The sequence below is a fragment of the Folsomia candida genome, unplaced genomic scaffold (genome assembly GCF_002217175.1).
Source record: "Folsomia candida strain VU population unplaced genomic scaffold, ASM221717v1 Fcan01_Sc034, whole genome shotgun sequence".
In the NCBI taxonomy this organism is placed as follows: Eukaryota; Metazoa; Arthropoda; class Collembola; order Entomobryomorpha; family Isotomidae; genus Folsomia; species Folsomia candida.
The window spans coordinates 358,994-380,435 of NW_019091226.1; the positions used below are offsets into that span (position 1 = coordinate 358,994).

Consider the following 21,442-nt stretch of genomic DNA (forward strand, 5'->3'; position numbering starts at 1 on the left):
TAAATCTAGAAACTCATAAATTTCCCAGCTATGTTCATAAATACGTGACTATTATAACTCTATCAGAGTTTTAATAGTGTACATCTAAATATGTACGTAACTACATCGAACCGTAACCTTATATATTCTTAATTATTTTGCTCAAATTGTATCATTATCAATTCACAGTTTATTCCTCTCTCTAAACTTAAACCATTTTTAACCAAGGTGTCACCAAGGCGGCCAGCCCAGTCGATATTCAGTCTTCGAACCGACACAATCTAGAAGGATTCCATTTCCAAGTAATTTCCAGAAACGATGAAATCCATTCTTATCCTCGTGGCTTCCTTGGTTGTATTAGTTGGGGCAGGTAAAGACTGAATTTTGACAAGTTTTATTACTCGTTTCAAAATTACTAGCGGTATAAAAATTCTTCAACTAAATATTTTTGTTTCAAATTTTGCGAATTTGTTGAACTCGACTTTTTACAGCGCCCCAATTACCAACCTCCCCACCCACACCCGCGACCTAGATAGGTCGCGAGTACCCTTTCCTCCCTCACCGACTCCTTAAACCAGCTCTCCGCTTATTTAACCAATCTATTGACGAAAGCTTCCCCAGAGGTGTCCTCGGCCCTGAAATCGGTGGAGCAGGTGCAGGAGGCGGTCAGAACTCTCATCCTCAGCACGCTCGACAGTCCACTTATAAAGCAGCAACTTGACCGGGCCAGTGAAAACCTGAGGAACCTGCTAAATCGAGTGACAAATAACGTGCTTCCTGAGGAAAGTCAGAACGTGCGTGATGCCATTATTGAAATCCAGAATTCTTTGACCCAGATTAAAAACGATCTGCTCAACTCTATTCCCACGACCACGACGGCTCCAATAAATTTGTTTGCTATTTCGAACGTCATACAGGTAGCGTCAGGTTAACGCATACTTTAAATACCTTGATTTACTAGCTTACATATTTAGTTTGGAATTTTCTTATTTTATCCAAAATGTAATTTAAAGGGCGGACAGAAATCTGAAAAAAAATCCGACAGTCAAATTTATTGGTATTTGTTATCGGGTAATATGTTTAAGCAATTAATAAATTGGTGGATAACATTACACAGATACGAATCCGTATTATGTATTCATATGTATGTACTGTATAAACACATTAATCAAGCAGTGTTATACACATTCATATGTATTTAAAGATCTTGTTTAAGTCGATTCATAAATAGATGTATGTATGTTGGGTACAGGGAAATAATTTTATTTGCATTGGTTCGCAATGGAGGTCTCTCAATCATAAATTTTTACCAGATTATGCAGTATCAATCAATCAGAACTTTGATTAATATGAAATTTGCAAAATGCACGATCTGCCAATGTGCAGGTTTGGCAGAAATATTTGCATTCAAAGAGCATAAGTGGTAACAAATTTTACAACTACGAAATTTACGTACAGCATGTTTTTCCTCTTCGGATGTAGCCAAACCTACGGATTTTGCAGATCGTGTCTGTTACAGATTTCATACTTATTAAATTTGTTATTGATTGACACCACTTTAGTCAAAATCTCATACGTTAGGAGACCTCCATTATGAATAAGTGTACGTCCATATGTATTTATCTACACTCTAAGAAACCCGGTAACTATGTAAGTTATTACCAGGCGGGATATCTACATATGTGACTCTACCGCATGGTAACTAATTTATTATTGAGAGGTAGACATTTTGTTACCAAACCGGTAATAACCCAGGTCGCGAAATTTGAAAATATTACCAGTTGGTAACTAATTTTCTACCACTCAATAAAAAATAATTTACCATGCGGTAGAGTCACATAGATACTCCGCCTGGTAATAACTTATTTAGTGACCGGGTTTCTTAGAGTGTGCACGTGTCAATGATATATATATGTTACCATACATTAGGTAGAATATCTTATTTACATAATTAATGGTATACCTATACATACGTATACTTATGCATATGTAAGGATGGAGTTTGTCCGTGTCAAGCGAATATATGTCATATTTGTCATATTTGTCATATATGTCATATTTGTCAATTTGACCGTCCAATATGTCACGGTTTCAATATGTCCGACATTTATGACAAATATGACGGACAAATTGGACAAATTGGACAAATATGACATTTTGTCTCAATATTCCCCATTTATGTTAGAATTTGTAATTGAGTCTATTGGAATGCCACATTGTCAAGAAATTAAACGTTCGTACATAAATTTATTTTATTTGATTAATTAAGCTAGGAAAAATTTTAAAATCCTACGTAGTTTGTAGAGTAAGATATTGCGGGTTTTAAGGCAAGACTTGTCTAAATTTTCAAATAAGGGTATAACAGCAAAAACAATCGAGATAATAACACTTAATTAATTGATTGAATTAATTTACCTACGATATTACTTATCAATTGTCTTTAACTTTTCCAATTACCACTTTATCAATGGTATCCTTGCTGGTTACATCAGCAGCCAAATGTTTGCATTAATATTTCCTATGTGGACTCATGGTCAGTTGGAGAGACCTTCTACTTGCCCCTCTCAGATCTTGATGCCCTTTGAATATTTGATAGCCCGAATAGAATGTAGGATGGGCACATTTGAGTCCGCCACATTCCCTCAATGTCATGAAAACTACAAAAGTTGCCAACTTCAAATATCCACCAAAAATACATATGCAGCATATGTACATATTTACATAGACATTGCCGATCGGTAAATCGGTCTCCATAACGTAAGCAAGTAAAACGTATTAAATAACTCAAGAGAGCAATTTATTTTGCAGTCATCAGTAAGAATTGCCTTTGATCCTGACTTTGAACTTGAGCATGAATGGTTAAGCGAGACAGTCGGATGACACAAACTGGACTTTGACAAGGATAAGATGAGACGATTTTTGTGAATAATGAATAAGCATTCATTCTTTCTTATTTATGCAAATGCTACATTAGATGCCGCTTAAAATGAGAGCTTTACTTCGCTATGAAGCAATGCCTGGGTTCCAAAAACGTCGTGCTTTTCAGACATTTAAATTATTACTTTTCTGCAGACATACTTAAATTGTTTAAGAAAATACGTAGGTATTTTATTATTAATTTTCAAAAGGTATGTTCCGCACTGTTTCTGACCAAAATTGTGATGAAATAACAAACTTCAAATACATTTAGGAGGCTGTGATTTTTTTCAACTCTGTGGGTTAACATAAACACTAGCAATAAATCGGCAAACTTTACCTCGACGGAAAAAATGCTAGATTTGCAAATTAAATATCGTAGTGTGATTTAATTTTTAATGCTGGATGGGCAATACGTGTCGCAGATTTATGGTTGAATGCTTAAAATGTACAATGAAAACTGCCCAACACAAAACACAAATTAAATTGAGTCAATAATTTTTAATGATGGCGAAACGAGGTCTCGGGCAAAAAGTCGCAAGGACGCTCAAAATCCGCTTCTTCCACAGAAAGGCTCCGGAAACTAGAGGAACCAATAATGAGAGATCCGCGATTGAAACTGTCCTATTTAGCAGATGAGATGGGTTTTTCAAAACCAGCAATTTGTTCCATGTTAACTGAAGACTTAGGTATGAAAATGGTTTCCGTCCGTTGGGTACCAAAATTGCTTTCGGCATCTCACAAACAGGATCGAGTCGACTTTTGCAATGCAAATTTTAACCTATTAAATGAAAACTGGAACCTGCTCAATATTTTATTAGTTGCATATGGTACTTGGGTTTACTATTATGACCCGGTGACCAAATAATAATTCCCTCATTGGAAGCACGAGGGGTTGCCACCGCCCGTGAATTGAACAGTGCAAAAATCTGACAAAAAAATTGATGATGACCATTTTCAAGGATACCAAAGGTCCCCTCCTTATAAAATTTATTGCTGTAAATACTACAATAAATGGGGCCGTGTATGCAAAAACCCCGAAGGAGCTGCGTCCTCCGGTTGAAAAGAAACGTGGGGTCAAAATAAAGAGTTGGCCTTTATTTAGACGACAACGCGCCACCTAATACCTGGCTTTTTGCGAGGGTTAGTGCAGACGAAAATCGCTTTACCTGCACAAACCACGCCCCGTGCAGTCCAGACTTGTCCCTTAGTGATTATTATTCGTTTCTAAACTTAAAGAAAAACATCAGGGGAAAACGGTTTTCGGATGATAATGAAATCAAGTCGTAAATTTTGGCATATTTTCGAGGTAAATTTTAATGAGTTATTGCTAGTGTTAATGTTAACCTACAGAACTGAAAAAAATCACAGCATCCTAAAAGTATTTGAAGTTTGTTATTTCATCAAAAGTTTGGTCAGAAACAGTGCGGAACATACCTTTTGAAAATTAATAATAAAACACACACGTAAAGCCTAGAAAAAATTATCAAATTTTAAAAATTCGCTTAAAAAATTGGCAAGGTATTTACAATACAGAGAAGTACTATCGAATTTTTTTAGCCGGTCACCTCATTTGCATAATTTGACGCATTCGCGAGAGACATAGAGTTTATTCAACACGGAAAGCCCTTTTCGCCGAAAATGGGCATAATGAGATTTATGCAAATGAGGTGATAGGCCTAAATGCGAGGACAGTATGTACATATATTCCCCGTATAACTAATTGTAACTTTCATGTTTTATTTCATATTAAAAATCTTCAACATATCGCATTTACATAACTCTGTATGAAGACCAGTATCAATATTCTGTAATTTTGTAATAAGACAAATTACAAATCACGAAAAACACGACAAATGGCACAATATAAACACAGATGACTAAAAAAACAGCCACACATACAAACCCTGCGTAGTAAATGGATACGTAAAACCTTATTCATTCCTGTTTGTCTCATTTTCTTTACGAATCTATAGATTTATTAAGAAATAAGTGTGAATATGTATGCATGCAATATGTATGTACGATTGCATGATATCAATTAATTCCCCACATAGGTATACTCCAACGACAACTTTACATAAGCAAATTGCGCAAATTAATAGTTATCAATTCCTAATTCATAGTTTATTCATCTCTCTATTAAATCCGAAACTTAACCAGTTTAAACCAAGATCTCACCAAGGTGAAAACCCCCAGTCGCAATTTATCCCTCGAACCGACACAATCTTGAGAAATCCTACATAATTTCGAGAAATTTCCAGAAACGATGAAGCCCATTTTTATCCTGGTTGCTACCTTGGCCTTTGTTGGGGCAGGTAAAGACTGAATTTTAATTAAGTATTTAAAACTATTTGATCCAGTAAATACTTCAATTTTTTTAATTACATATTTTTCCTTCAAATTTTATTTTTATTTTATTTTTAATTTGACTTCGACTTTTTACAGCTCCCCAGCTACCAACCTTCCAGTTACCAGCCATCCAGTTGCCAACCTTGCCACAGATCGCCCCACCTGACCTGACACCTTTGGCCGCCATTCTCACCGGCCCCTTAAACCAGCTCACCGCCACGCTACCCACCCTCACGAATGGGTTAACGTCGCAGCTGACTTTCTTTTCGACACAGCTGTCCATGCTCGCCACCCAGCTGTCCGTGGCGGCCAACACTCTCAGCACCGTGCTCACCAGCCTGGCCAGCTCCCTGCCCGCCCAACTTAACACAGCTCTCCAGTCTTTAGCCACTCAGCTGCAAGGCACCCTTCAATCTCTGCATAAACCACTTAACGACACCCTTGCATCCCTGCAGACCCAACTGAGCCAAGCGATTAATAATGGGCAAACAGCGGTGGCAAGACAACTTGAGAGCATGATTGCTAACCTTAACAAAATCCAGGATGTGTTAAACGGGTTGGCCAATCTTCTCAAAGGTTTGGTTCCAACGCCCACGACGACGACAACGGCGGCCCCAACGAGTAGTTCATCGGGCGCAACGAGCAGCACGGCGGCCCCCACGACCACGACGGTGGCGTCGGGTTAAAAAAATTGAAGTGATTTATTTATTTCTGAATTTTGAAAATTCACTAAATTTATGAGTTGAAAAAAATGTAAATGAATGATAACGATAAAATTTTAGGATTGTCTGGCTACAATTATAATTTTATTGGTCGCATTCATAAATAAATATATATATGTATGTTTTGACGAGAAAATAATAAAATATTCATTGAATAATTGCGCATGTATCTAAAAATATGCAAATAGTGTGGATATTTATGTCCGATTAATGGGTATCTAATATGCACAATTATCTGGAACAATCATTAATTTTATCATCACAGAAAATATCGTATTGGACTACCATTATTCGTTTGGGTAAGAGGTAAACGTCACTCATCGTACACCGCCGCACCACGGTAGCATTTTACACGCAGCGCCCGCCGATAATTGTGGTTTTCTGTTCTTTCAACATTACATATGTACATACATTGGACGCCCGCGCCGCCAACCCTAAACATCACTAAAATCATTGTAGCCATACACTTCAACGATGTTATGTAAGATAAATTTGTGCATATGTCTGCGTATGTATACTTTGAAATCATTATTCATTAGATTCATGAAAAATGTGTGCTAGGCACGGTGAAATAATGTAATACGCACTGACTATATAATACGATTTTTTAAATGATTTGTATACGATTTGTATAGATTAAGTATACGACTAAGGTTAGGGAATTCAAATGTTCGAGTCCTTCGTGGTCAACTTTTCTGATTTGTAATTTGTGAAATGTATATGCAGTGAGAATAAGTGGAATAAACGAAATCTATAGTATAAGCTGGAAATGTTTGTCTGCAACGGAAGTGAAAGTAATTTTCCGTGACGGAAGTAAAACTGGAGAAAGTTTCACTTCCTCGCCAACAGGCATGTCCAGCTAATTATATATAAATATATATAAATATACGTATAGGTATACGTCCCTAGCTGTACGTATATAAATAGATATAATAAAAAAATAATTCGTTGGAATTATGAAAATTCCGACTTAATTTTCACGAAAATCAAATACGCTCTCGCCCGGCGGGAGACGGGCTTATACACTAATATAATATATATACTTATGTGACTAGGTAAACATGCTCTCAAGATATAATTGTATAACCCTGAATTGGCTGTGATACATTTCTTAAATAACTTGGCGTATGTGTAAATATATGTATGTGTGTATCTGTATAATGCATGTATTTCATAAATATAAATAGCCATTAGCTCTTGCAAGTCACAATCATGGAGTAGGTTCCATAGTTTACACATTGTCGGATAACCGTTCACGTCTGACTGCGCATGCGCGATCAAGAAACCATTTTTTGCTGACATTGTCGACAAATGTTCTTGATGCATTTACAATTTTGAATAAAGGGTCTCCACCTTCGCCGAACGTACAACGTTTCCGAGAATATCAGACAAGATATTCCTAAAACTGTGCACCAAATAACGAAAGGCGCCATAACCATTTTAATCTCAACTCCCCCTAATCCCGCAGTCCCCTCGTATACTGGCACTTTTGCGACATTGCTTCTAATCCAAATCCTTTGCAGTAACCCGGGAATACTCACATGCTCATTGCTAGACTTAATTTGAAACTTGTTCTGGATCAAGAGCCTCACTTGCCCAGCCACGTGACTATTCCTATTCCACCACGAATGAATCCCCGATTCTACCAATGCACCAAAATGTCGAGAAAAAATGTCATAGACCCCATTATAATACGCGATCCAGGGGACCCTAAATATCACCGGGTTGGGACTATCTTCCCGGATTTGAATGAATTTCGATGACTTTCCATCAAAGTAACTCAAGTAATTTGAAAATGCTGCGATATCTTCTTTCACACTAATCACTGCAAATTTCTTCCCTCGTAAAACTACACTTCCCTTTTCAGTCTTTTTTGTACAGTTCCACGTGTGAGGATTCGCACAAGTAGTAATAGGTCTCGAGAGAGAAATGTTTTCAGTAATGTCGACCACCTTGTGGAACGCGGGTACGAAAATAGTGCGTCTTAATAACCCATCTGCAACATCGGCGAGAGGTGACTCGTGTCCAAGAATTTCGAGAAAATCCTTACACAACATTTCCAACGGCGACACTGGAATCGGGTAGAATACCGAGGTTAAATATGTCGTTGTAATGATTGGGATATCACTGATAAGTAGATCTTTCAAATTCGTGGGGACGTCTGGGAGAGGAGTCGTCGTCATATAGGAAAAGAGTGCACCCTTGTAGAAAAATCCAAGCAGTAAAGTGGTTATTATCCATCCAGTAAGCGGGAGGATACAAATAGTCTCACCGCCAAAGCATGTTTTCTTTTTCTTCGATGTAAATATTTTCACAAATAGTAGATCCGACTGATCCAGTAAAGTTCCCAACAACCATAGAATTGATAGGGTCCCTTGTTCAGTAACCACAAAAGACATTAACCATATAGTCAGTCCTACCAGAAAAATAAGGATCCACGTAATGACGTCAAATGGTAACACGAGCGCATTTAAATTAGCCTGGGTGACAACGTCTTTAGACTCAAGGAACACCGAAAAACGATAGGTTTCGACCCGTACACCGTACTTTATCCAGTCGAAGGAAAATGATTTTTGATACCCTACAATCACCGTGAGTGCCAAAGAGCTCGCCATCGTTTCCGATATAAGTTTGAAACGCCTGGGAGAAAGTAGGAAACGGGAAAAAGTGAAACGTTGTGGCGATTAATGAAGGACAATTTGACGCAATCATTTTCGGAGAAGCGGTGAATTCTTGAAAATTGGTTGTGATTTCTAGGTGACCATGAACAATACTCCTGCCTGTGCCATTTGTAAGTCAACTTCATATATATCTTTGTGCGTTGTAGGTTTGAGTTTAATCGTTTCCAGTTGCGGATAAGTTCCACTGTTGATGACACATTATACATGGATGGGCCAAGTAGATCTTCCTCGAAGCCAATATTTCCGTTAACCCACCTAACAAGATAAGCTGCATTATGCTCACTGTTAAAAACAACGAATATCGCTGTCGTCGAAATATGTGGAATTATTGGAAATCTGAGCAAATTCCCTGGCTTGAAATTTCTCCCCAAATTGCTGTCTTCAAATAGAATAAAATGAGGATACGCCTGAGAATCTATGACTTGTCGGATCGCTAGAAGCATTTGCAAGGAAATATCCCCCTGAAGATTCCCCTCCTGCGCGATATCTCGCAGCCAGTAGGAAAATATTTGAGCAACCGTACAAACCGTATACTTCGAAGGTACTCTGCGATAACTTATCCCACTCTGATACGTGCTTAAGACGACTCCCATGTTATCACTTCTTGTCTCGTACATGCTCAACATTGTCTTATTAATATGTTCCAACATCAGTGGTGGTTGTCGTTCCTGCCTGATACCAATGTTTGATCGACCTGGAAATAGGATCTGACCTAGCTGACTTGACGCGTCTCCTAGAGTAAAGTCCGTCCTTATGTGAAATGTACAACGTGACAGAAAGTCTGGTATCGAAAAACAGTTACTCCCCGAGAAAAGGGTATTACATCCGATTATAAGTAGGTAAAAATAAAAAATTGGGATATTTGTCGAATACATTTTAATATTTGTTAACGGATATCAACGGTTGGACTTTATGGTGCGAAACTGTTTAAGCAAGGACAGCTTCACAAGTAGCAAGTTAAAGCGTGGAGCATGACGGTAAAGTTTTAAGACATAAATGTGTGGCATTGTGTCAGAAAGAAAGTGTTGCTAGAAGAGCTTGGTATGGTTGGATTGTAGTAACATGCGACACAATGTAAAAAGAAGGGAAAACTTTGTTCGGAGAAATTACGAGAGAATATGAAGAAATTATGACCTTCCTAAATTAATGCTCTTGTCCACGTAAGTATGTACGTAAACATATACTTATGTCTATGTCTATTCAAAACCATTCTAATAGGTCTAAAGTTGTGGTGTGTTTTCCAATGCCAAAATTGCTAGCATTATGGTCACATTGTGAACCTCACATCTTAAATATTTGAAAAGACTAATCAAAATTAATATGTATTTTTATTGAAGTTTGCCAAAAAATACATACAGAAAACCTATTTTTTCATACCCGTGCTTAGGAAGATTCAGCTAATTTATGCAAAGACTTTGTCTGTCCGTCCGTCTCTCTGTCTCTATGTCAGTACACGGGGTATTACATATATGATATACCCCGTGTACTGACATATATGTATGCATGTGTAGGTATACATATATGTGTGACTCTTTCAGATTTTTAGGCGTATGTATATACATTGACTTAATATGTACGGATGTGTTTATACATCGAAGTTAGGGGTACTCAGGCCGCATGGGAGAATCCTCAACAGGAGGCCGCCATCAACCACCTCAAGAATGGTGCACCTACACCGGAGGATAAAGCCCGCCTCCTTGCTATGGGACAGCCGCATGTGGGGGCGTGGCTAAATGCCGTCCCTTCGCCACAACTAGGGAAGCTACTCCCCAACGAGACGTTCGGAGTCGCTTGCGCGCTTCGCCTTGGATGCGACGTGTGCCACCCTCATAAATGCCCATGTGGAGCGGAGGTCACAACAAAAGGCTATCATGGCTTAAAGTGTAAGAGGAGCGCAGGTCGTTATTCGCGACACACTGCGGCAAATGACGTGATTTGGAGAGCGCTCCGATCTGCGGGAGCCCCAGCTATCAAAGAGCCACCAGGTTGCTCTCGACAAGACGGAAAGCGCCCTGACGGGCTAACGTTAATCCCTTGGGCGAGAGGGAGACCCCTGGTATGGGATTTTACATGTTCGGACACTTTTGCACCGTCTTACCTCCCTCAAACCTGCGTTTATCCTGGTGCGGCAGCCGAGAAGGCAGAGGACGCCAAGAGGAAGAAGTATGAGTTCCTCCAGGACAGGTTCCTCTTTGTTCCTGTAGCCATTGAAACGATAGGAGTGTGGGGCAAAGAGGGCCTGTCCCTTATCAAGGAAATCGGATCAAGGATCACGATCGTTACGGAGGAGAAGAGGGCAACGTCTTTTCTCCTCCGAAGGATGAGCATTGCAGTACAGCGTGGAAATGTTGCTGCAATTTTAGGATCTCCTCCAGCCGGTCGAGAGCTGGAGGAGATATTTTTACTATAAGACGACGACATAGGTTTATTAAATTAAATTTCAGATAGGGAAATTGTGTGAGGCGCTGGTCGTTTAGCTTTTTTAAAATATAAGATGTAAATAAGTACTCTACTCTGCGATACAATTCATACTTCTAACGATTAAATAAAGTAACGGTTTATACATACATACATACCTATAGTATGTCCAGGAATAAATGGTTCCGCACATAATGACCTGTGTATTAAGACCTGTTTAGTAGATATTTATAAAATCTTTCGTAAGTTGTAGGTAAGAACCACACATGTCCGTTTTTGCTTCGAAGGATTTTTATTACTCCGTTCTTGGCCACCAATCCGACTTTCCCCAACAACCCTCCAATTTACGATTTTCACTCGAAATTCGAAATGTACTTGCTGATTTTTCACCATTAACGTTCGAATTGTTCTATCTCTTTCGCGTTGAAACGAAGATTAGAGTACCTTCTTTTGCGCAAGGCCCGAAACTTGTAGATTTCTCGCAAATAAAGGACATTAGGAGGTTGGCTGTTTTAAGGATAGCTTTCTCAATGTTAACCGTCACATGACTAACTAGGCATTTTACAGGGTATATAGTTTTCATGTACAAATATTGTTGATAATCTACACTGGCAGAGCTATCTGCGTGAAAAAATGTGTTTCCCGAAGTCTTTATGGGATCAGGGTCGACGTAGATGTCATCATCATTGATAATCATTTTTAATGACATCTGTTGACACTTTCTTTGCACCATTTTTGGATGGTGATTTTTTGGTCTTCAACATACATACTTTGGGAGACTTTCTTTCATTTTTTCTATAATCCCCAGTTTATGAACTTCGATGTTGCGGAACAAACTTTTTGAAATTTTCATTATCGGGGCAGCGCCACAATTTAACGTGGAAGAGTTATGGGTGAAGAGTTTTTTAATGTCTTTCAAGATTTTGTGGGTGGCTATGAGGCGAGTTGATCTGGAAAGTTTTTTGAATTCCACTTTTTGTCATCCTCATGCATCGAAATATAAACGTAGATTTTGGTTTGCGACATTCTTCTGTTTTGAAGTACAGCCACGCTTTGTTCGAGTCACGACAAGCGACGATTTTGCAGTTATGAAAAACTTGATTCGCGAGGTTTTCACTTTCATGGTGATTGCTACTAAATTTCGCTATTTTAAGAAAAAATGCTTTGTATCCCTTGGAGGTCCATGCAATTACGTTTCAAAAAATGAAATTGAAAAATAGAAATCTGCACAAACTGCGCAGTATGCGTACACATTGCGCGGAACCATGTATTCCTGGACATACCTTAGATTCCCGCATGTTAATGATAACTTTCTGCAACCATTGATTGGGTACGATACATATCTATCTTGCAGAATTTATAGTTTACATACCCGCGTTACCCAACTGCAAATCGGTAAAACTTGTTACCTCATGAGAGCATTTATTTTGCAGCCATCAATAAAAATTGCCTTTGAGCTTGACTTTGGACTACTGCATGCACAGTTAGATAAGTTAGACACTCGTGTTACACAAACTGGAGTTTGACAAGGATAAGATTGAGCAAATTAAGGCAATTTTGTGAACAATGATAAGCATTCATTCCTTCTCACTTATATATAAACGCTTACATAAATACGTAGCACAAGTCAAAACCCTTGAAAAACACTTAAACTTATAGAAAAACACACTGCGCAGAAACCCTGCACAGTAAATTTGTAGATAATTCCAATAAGCGAGATATTAATTCCTGGTTGCCTCACTTTCCTTATGAATTAATAGACCTGTCAAGAAGTGTATCCATGCAATATGCACGTGCATATTTATGCCTGTCGTACCATCTTATGATATCAATTCGTTACCAATTCAAGCATAATCGAACAACAACTTCATACACATATTTACCCCTACGCAAATTTATCTTTATCAATTCTCAGTTTATTCATCTCAACTTCAGACCAGATTTAACCAAGGTGACAAATCCAGTCCGGATTTAGCCTTCGAACAAACACAATCTTGAGAGATCCTAAATAATTTCGAGAAATTTCCAGAAACGATGAAGTCCATTTTGATCTTGGCTTCCCTAGTTTTAGTTGGGGCAGGTAATGACGGAATTTTATTATTTCCAAATTTATGATAAAGTATTATAAAAATTGTATAAATATTTTTGTTTCAAGTTTATTTTCAAAATTATTTTGTTTCTTCAAAATTTGACCCCGACTTTTTGCAGCTCCTCAATTAGCAGGCTTGCAGTTGCCAACGATTCCTAACCTGACTGACTTAACAGATACGATTACCACGCTCTCCAACTACCTAAATCAGCTTCAGTCCGATTTACTTATTCTTAGTGTGCAGGTTCCTACAGATTTCGGAAATCCGTTGTCCACAACGGTCGACCGTCTCGGTTTCACTACTTCGTCCCTGTTCAATTCAACCTCCGTTGGCACGCCTATGGCGTCAATGATCGCAGCCATTAAAGACGAGATCAGTTCTTTGCAGGCGCAAGTTCGTGACCTCACGGCCTAATTGTCGAATCGAATTAGGGAAGAAACGGACTCGAAATTAGCTCAGATTCAACGAACCATCGACAACAGCAACCGGTTATTAAACGAGCTCCAAACCATGGTGAAGAATCTCGCTGCTTCTGCGGCTACAACGGTAGCGTCGGGTTAAAAAAACGTTAACTTGATTTATTAGCTTACGTATTTTGGAATTTACAAAATTTTTGAATCTTATAATTTATAAAAATATATGTATGTAAACAAAAAATACTAATCATGAAATATAATATTCATCTGGCCAGAAATATATGTACTAGACCAAAATTTATGCTAATTGGTGCTTAATAAAGTAAATTTCTGGGGTCAAAATTTAGTAAAAAATAGCTTCCAGGATAGAAGTGTAGTTGTATGGATCATATTTTAAGAGAGGTTTGTTCTCATAAATTTTAACATCACAACATATCTTGTATTGCCCCATGCTTCCATCGCTCGTTTGGGCGGCGCACACTTGGTCAGCTCCGCAGTCCTGGTCTGTCAGACATGCGCAGTAATCGGCAACCGCACATCGACTAATTCTTGGGTCGGTATCCATTTCATGGGAGAAACCGAGAAATCGGAGAGAAAATTTGTTCCGAAATACGGCAAAGGGATCATATGAATGGACAGCAGTGACAAATCGGACCCAATTTGCGGGAGGGACAGATTTCTTGATGATTTCGTGGGTGTGGTAGTAACCCCCATTCTTACCCCAGTGGGGGCGACAGTCATATTCTGCAATCTAAAATGAAAAAAATACGATTTTTAAATTTCCTAGAAATTTGCAGTTCTACCATATAATTTTCAAGATTATTACAAATTTAAATTTTGCAGTTAAATACATATACAAAGGCAAATCACGCTATCATTCGTAAGTTGTAAAAAAATCTGTTGTAAGTTTTGTAAAATGAGTAATCTTACAAACTATAAAAAAATAAACGACGCCCAAGATTCGAGTTTTCCAAATTTCTAAAGTTAATTCTGCAAATAGGGTTCTCAATCTTTGATTTACAAATTTGTGCAAAATTTTATCGGATTTTTTTCAAGAATCACTTACAAAAATTTGCATTGCACTCTGATAAACTCCACTTCCCGCAATGGGATCATTTCCATCGATCGTGGCCGAGCCGAGAAGACTCAGCATTACGGTGTCCCTTCCATAAGCACGTGACATCAGGGTTGTGGATGCGGGATGAAATCTTATTTGAATTCTCGTAATTGCCGCAGGAATTTGGGTCAACAGCTTTCGAATTCTGGCCGCAATGGCGGGTAGTTTGTCTGCTGGACATCCCAACGAATCGTCCAAACCTCGAGCGGAATAATCCCCGTAATACCAGTCACAGATGTCGCATGTCGCCGCCATGATGTCGTGACCATAGCCAACGGCGGGATGGGGGAGGGAGACGTTGTCCTCGGAGAAAATGGGGACACGACCTGGGGAAAAGTTAATATTAGGTCATATTGCTTCCAATGGGAGATTTGCTTCAGAGGATTTTAAAAATATCGTAATAAATATGTCGTGAAATTAAATTTTGTCGTAAATCTGCCAACCTATGACTTTGGTGTAGTAGGATAACATCGTATTTTCCTGGATGGCATTAAATCCCGCGATGTTTCTCGACTTGTGAAGAGCATCGTTTAAGTTTCGTTCCGCAAGGGCTGAATCCTCATCAGTTTCGGTGAACAGGACCCAGCGCGCCTCTCCCGGGAGGGAAACGTCGTTCGTAAATTTTCCTTTATTTATAACCACCTAAAATTCCAATAAAATTCCCACTTAAATGCCCAATTTTTCAAACTTATTGAATTACCATTGAGAGTAAAAAAAATGCGAATTTTGTTTAACTCTTTAAACAAAAATCGTATAGTCTTAAAGCAAAACATTTTTTGCAAAATGTCGCAAATCTTAAAATTCTAAAATTAAACTTAGGTTGCCTTCAACACTGTAAATAATTTGAAATGAATTTAATTAAAGCGAACCTTTTTCGTGGCGGGAAACCACGCTGCCTGGAAAAAGTCGAATTTTCGCGCCATCTCGACGAAGTCGTTATCCATTAGGATGTTATCGTCTTCCGGTCCTGTCTCGACAACGATTTTGAACAATTCCACCGTTTGAAAAGTTATCTCCACAAGAACGCCGAGCATCCCAAGATGAATTCTGAACACGTTCAACTCTTCGCCAGAAATTGTGCGGACGATCCCCAACCCATCGACGATACTCATTCGGACGACCTGTTCGGAAAGGGAGGCCGGGTGAACGAGAGACGATCCATGTGCTCCGGTTCCAACAGCACCGCCAAGTGTGAGGCCGTCTATAATTAAATATTCAAGCATTTAACGAGTTTCTTTCAAATCGGAGACAACCTTAATTCAATTTCTAATACTTTTTCAAGTGCAGGTAACCAAGCGCAAGCAATAACCGTAAGAAATTGATTTCTTGCTGCTATTTTGACCCGCAGGAAATTCAAGGCTACTTCTCGCCGCTGTGGTTCATAGAGCGCGTTGCTAGATGGCGCATGTTAAAATACTTGCGCTTTGTTTTTGCTTTTTTGCACCTTGCATTTCTTGCATTTTTTGGATTGCAAGAAATATGTACAACAAACCCGCCAGAATTGAAACCCCGATTTTTTGGACGGGGGAATTTCCCGCAAAATATTGCAATTTTGCCAGCGTAAAATTTAAAGTGTTCCGCAATTTGAAATGAAGATATTGAAACCCACATACCATAACCCGGCAAATGTATGAAAGCTCTGCCGTGTCGCTTCAAGAATGCAGATGCGTCTCGAAGTTTGACCCCACTTCCGAACGTCGCCGTTCCATCGGAACTTAGCTTCTTGTCTTGAAAATTTCTCATAACGAGGGGCGTCCCATCCGTGCAGATGATGCCCGTCGCTGAATGTCGCGACCCGATGGGTTTAACAGTTTGTCGAAAAAAGCCCGCGTTTATGACGATCTTCTGAATTTGTGTCGTCGTGCTGGGAAAGCTGAAAGGGGACGATGGCGTGCAATACGGTGTTCTCCCATCGTACGAGGAATATGGTGGCTGTAAATTAATTGACGGGCTAATTTAAATTATCTTTGTGGGACATGTCTCTATTTTATCAGCTCATAACTTTGTACAAATTCCTCACATATATTTTGGGCATACTGTCTTATATTTCGCATCTATTTACCAATTAACAAATACATATAAAATAGTGTCTCAAAATAAAAACGTAAATTTTCGGTGTGAACTTGTAAACATAAATTCAATGATTTTCACTTAAAAATGCAAAGTACCGCAGATTTCTGAATCTGAAGTTTTGCCTAATATTCTCAATTTGCAAACTCGGAATTAATTAAATACCTTCATACCATAATTGCCTTTATTAATTAATTATTAGCATAAATTAAAAATGTGGTCCGCTGTCAACCCTCTTAAAATTATAGTGCGTATAAATTTGTTGGTCTATATAAAAACGATGCCAATTTATTTATTTACTCGTATGGAAAACAAATACCTGTAAAGAATGTCCTTCAAGATCATCATTCTGCGTAAAAACTGTCGATGGACACAAACTTAGAAGTAAAATTAAGACAAGACTGACCAATTTGGTGAAGAACTGCATGGTTGACCTGGTACAGTACATCTGCAAAATGTGCTTCTGTTACTGGTGAATGAATATTCATGAGGCTTCATTTGGCATTCCAGTTCAGGTAGTACAGTACACACAAACAGTAAAAATAGCACAATAACCCACATTCGTTGTTAACGTGAGTATCCAGCAAACTAATAATGTACATACAATAATCCACGCTACGCCTAAAATTTAGGGACTCGAATAAATGCGATGGTCCATACCAAGAGGCCGCGGAAGTGCGGGGGTAAGGTCTCCACCGTGATTTATGTATGGCGCATCCTCTCCCCATGTTATATAAAACACTCCCAGTCTTCCCTACACTACAATGTTAATGTACCCAGATGTCCCCACGGCTTCCGCAGCCGCTGTTCGTCCGTGCACCTTTTAACTGAAAACCCACCCTGTTAATCCTATCCACCTGCTCCTAAAAATATATGTATGCGTGTGGTTCATGGAAAAAAACCTGGTTAATTATAGAACGATGTTTAGCAACAAAAAGTTAACATTTTATCTCTGGTAAATAGTGGGAAACATTGTTCTGTATTTATATTTATATGCATACATACATACATGTAAATATGTATGCATATAAATATAAATACAAGTATACATACTTGTATTTATATTTATTTTCACAAGATTTCAGCTAATTTTATACAATTTTAATTCATTAGTGTTGATTCATTTCGTGAAAGTCTCCAAACATAAAATACATTTTAGTATGCATGTACTAATATAATTGACGGCAAAAACTTAACTCGATTTTTTTCAAAGTTTTAACAATAAAAACGTAAAATTAATATTTATGTACCTGTTCAAACCCATTTTTCTTTAAGCAAGTCTTAATATATTTACAAGACCAAGATCGCATTTACCGTGTAATTCAGAATAACATCCAAATATCTTGACAGAGTTTGTCTCTTTATTAAAAAGAAGGGCCCCACCCAAAATCCGATCGGACGCAATGATCTCAATTTTCTCCTTTTCATCCTATTGTTAACAGTCTTTTTCCAATCCTGCAGTAAATTTACCGCTTCACTATTACTCTTTCCCGCCTCGGGAAGTTCTCCCATGATAATTATCGGCACCAAGGTAGCCAACAAGACCACAATGAGGTACAAAAGCCCGGGTATTTTCCCGTGTAACATTATCACCACATAATTCGCCATGACGTCAATCACAAATCCTGGTCCCATTATGAAAATCGCCGAAATATCGGAATACTGACGCACCACGTGACATTGCACCATTAAAACTGAATAAATTTCTAGATCGGATAAACCCTCAAGTTTCAAAATTTTGCATTTTGCTTTTTCAGAATCTAATTTCCGACAAAACTTATATTTTGCAATTTCAGAATTTTCAGGTTTCCGATAAAATTTTAACTGAAAGAGACAGCTTTTTGAGTATAACGTTAACATGATTAAGGTCAGGTGCGCGAGTCCGATTGATGACACGATTTCCGCCAAGGCTAGCGTGCAGATAAGCAGTCGGGTTAAGATGCATGTAACGGTCTGGATAAGTGTGCCAGGGGTGTCGGGTAAGACAAATTTGATCGGATCCACTTCCGCGACGACGAAGAGAATGGGCGCGGTAAAAATGAAGGATAAAAATGCCGTGGCCACGCCATTGAATAATATTCCTAACGGGTCACGATACCAGGGCGGGTCATCGATGGAAGGCCGGGTGATGACGTTGTTTTCTAGAAAATATAGAAAACAATCTTGCAAAATTCTTGCTGGGAAGAATTAACGGACAAGTTATGCAATAATTATAAAAATAGTAGCAGAAAGAACTATAAAATTGGTTTTGCGTACACAATTTTAGACTAAGCTGAAGAAAGGGCAAATTTGCACAGTATTTGCATCGTAGCTATAATTATGTATCGTGCAATTCACAGTATTTGGACATTCAAATATACATAGCTTGATTCAACAATTTTATCTCGATTCCTTAAAAAATTTGTGAAAATGTAGTCAGATATATTGTGGGTATTCACGTCGCTTCGCAACATATCTTCTCAACTTTGCGATGTTTACGAAGAGTTGCGCTGCGATGCGACAACCAATCAGATTGCTTTATTTTTTTACGAAACATGCGAAGCAAAAGGGCATCTATTATCGTCGTAAACTATTTTCGCAAACTCGTCGTCAAGTGAAATTTTTCGTTTCTCCTCATTTTTGAAAATGTTGCCAGACAACCTTACACTTCTCCGTCAAATGAATTATTGTTTGCAAATAATCAATTTACGCATTTTCATCTATATTATAATTTCGAAAAGTCCGTCCCGTGAAATTTTCCGTGACATTCCTGCATTCTGATTGGCTGTTGAAATTCTGGATCCACCAATCAGAGAAGGGTTATGATTTCGGTTATGATTTCGGTTATAACTTCGGTTATGATTTAGGTTATGATTTCGGTTATGATTTCGGTTATGATTTAGGTTATGATTTCGGTTATGGTTTAGGTTATGATTTCGGTTATGAATTCGGTTATGATTTCGGTTATGATTTAGGTTATGATTTCGGTTATGATTTAGGTTATGATTTAGGTTATGATTTCGGTTATGATTTAGGTTATGATTTCGGTTATGGTTTAGGTTATGATTCCGGTTATGATTTCGGTTATGATTTCGGTTATGATTTCGGTTATGACTTCGGTTATGATTTAGGTTATGATTTCGGTTATGACTTCGGTTATAATTTAGGTTATGATTTCGGTAGTGATTTCGGTTATGATTTAGGGTATGATTTAGGTTGTAATTTCGGTTATGATTTAGGGTATGATTTAGGTTGTGATTTCGGTTGTGATTTCTGTTATGATTTAGGTTTAAAGAATCCTAAAAGTATTCGTTAGCTACCTGCAAATTTCTCCCTACCCAAGTAAAATAGAATACAAATCAAATCCTAAAATTCCTATTTAGCAACGTTAAAAAATACCTTGGCAACGTTAGAAAATTCCTTAACAACGTTAAAAAAATTCCTTGGCAATGTTAAAAAATTCTTCAGCAACGATAAAAAAATTCCTTATCAACGTTAAAGAAATTCCTTGGCAACGTTAAAAAAATTCCTTAGCAACGGTGAAAAAATTCCTTAGCAACTTTAAAAAAACTCCTTGACAATGTTTAAAAAATTCCTTAGCAATGTTACAAAAATTCCTTAGCAACGTTAAAAAAATTCCTTAGCAATGTTTAAAAAATTCCTTAGCAACGTTAAAAAAATTCCTTAGCAATGTTAAAAAAACTCCTTAGCAACGTTAAAAAAATTCCTTAGCAACGCTAAAAAAATTCCTTAGCAACGTTAAAAAAATTCCTTGGCCACGTTAACAAAATTCCGTTAACAAAATTCGCGCCAGTTACATATTTACTTCGTTGATCCTATGATTGGTTGGTTCGTTTAGGACCCTAAATTTGGACCGTCTTTAAGACGGGCTTATAGGCTAGTGTAAAATAAGTCGTTCACGACACCGATTTCGCAAACACTGCAAAGTTGCGAAGATGTGTTGCGAAGCGACGTTTTTTAGTGACGTGAATACCTACATTGTTAATATGTAACTGGTATAAAAATATCTGGCTGTTCTTGCAAAAATTGAGTATGCTTGTGAGATAAAAAAATTGTAGCATTAAATAAGTTACATACTATGTATATATTGATATCTGTATCATTACTTTTCAGATATTTTTCCATTTCCATGTAATTGTTCATCGCGAAGGAAAGCTCTTCCCCGTCCGTGCACGCCTTCAGAAATAGAGGTACAGAGTGCACCACAAGAAAACATTCCAGAGCGAGAAATATCACTTCGCTTGAGTTGAGGAGTCTCCCATTTTTTAATGATAATGATAGAACATAAACCGGAATTATTCCAAATGAAATCACAACATTTAAATTGGACAAAATCCACCGAACTTTATTCGGCTTTGGATCCATTTCGAATTTGTGTTTTTCTGGGTTCCAAATATTTGGGGGAAGGTAGCGTAATTTCTTTAAGGCGAAGAAAAATCGAGAAAGTGCACCCAGCCCAAATTTTGAGATCATGTTGTTGTTTCTTGTGACTAAATAAAACTAAATAATCGAAATACTGACTCTTTTCGACTATCTACATTTGATTTTAAATTAAACTGGACACATCTTCCAGCCAGCGATTCACAATTTTCAATTTCACTGAATTTGCAACATAGTCGGCATAAATATGTAAGCACATACAGAGAAATTTATATCACATTCACAATAAGAAATTCGGTAG

At 38.0% G+C, this 21,442-nt stretch overlaps 3 protein-coding genes and 1 long non-coding RNA gene across 4 annotated transcripts; 3 read left to right on the plus strand and 1 right to left on the minus strand.

Annotated features, from left to right (window-relative positions):
• Nucleotides 1–240: 240 nt before the first annotated feature.
• On the plus strand, nucleotides 241–1,219 carry LOC118439357. Its single transcript, XR_004837387.1, has 2 exons — nucleotides 241–349; nucleotides 471–1,219. It is a non-coding gene; the product is annotated as an uncharacterized LOC118439357 (long non-coding RNA).
• Nucleotides 1,220–5,052: 3,833 nt separating this feature from the next.
• LOC110860816 (cell wall integrity and stress response component 4) lies at nucleotides 5,053–6,138 on the plus strand. The gene is made up of 2 exons (XM_022109928.2): nucleotides 5,053–5,213; nucleotides 5,344–6,138. Exons 1-2 carry the CDS (start codon nucleotides 5,165–5,167, stop codon nucleotides 5,931–5,933), a joined length of 639 nt encoding a protein of 212 aa, XP_021965620.1. The 5' UTR covers nucleotides 5,053–5,164; the 3' UTR covers nucleotides 5,934–6,138.
• A 6,869-nt stretch (nucleotides 6,139–13,007) lies between these two features.
• LOC110860801 lies at nucleotides 13,008–13,930 on the plus strand. Its single transcript, XM_022109912.2, has 2 exons — nucleotides 13,008–13,148; nucleotides 13,277–13,930. The coding sequence occupies exons 1-2, from the start codon at nucleotides 13,103–13,105 to the stop codon at nucleotides 13,570–13,572; spliced, it is 342 nt and encodes a 113-aa protein (XP_021965604.1). The 5' UTR covers nucleotides 13,008–13,102; the 3' UTR covers nucleotides 13,573–13,930.
• LOC110860799 (L-gulono-1,4-lactone dehydrogenase) lies at nucleotides 13,711–17,281 on the minus strand. The gene is made up of 6 exons (XM_022109911.2): nucleotides 17,081–17,281; nucleotides 16,305–16,623; nucleotides 15,561–15,892; nucleotides 15,135–15,333; nucleotides 14,641–15,017; nucleotides 13,711–14,325 (listed from the first exon to the last, which is right to left on the minus strand). The coding sequence occupies exons 1-6, from the start codon at nucleotides 17,207–17,209 to the stop codon at nucleotides 13,918–13,920; spliced, it is 1,764 nt and encodes a 587-aa protein (XP_021965603.2). The 5' UTR covers nucleotides 17,210–17,281; the 3' UTR covers nucleotides 13,711–13,917.
• Nucleotides 17,282–21,442: the final 4,161 nt, after the last annotated feature.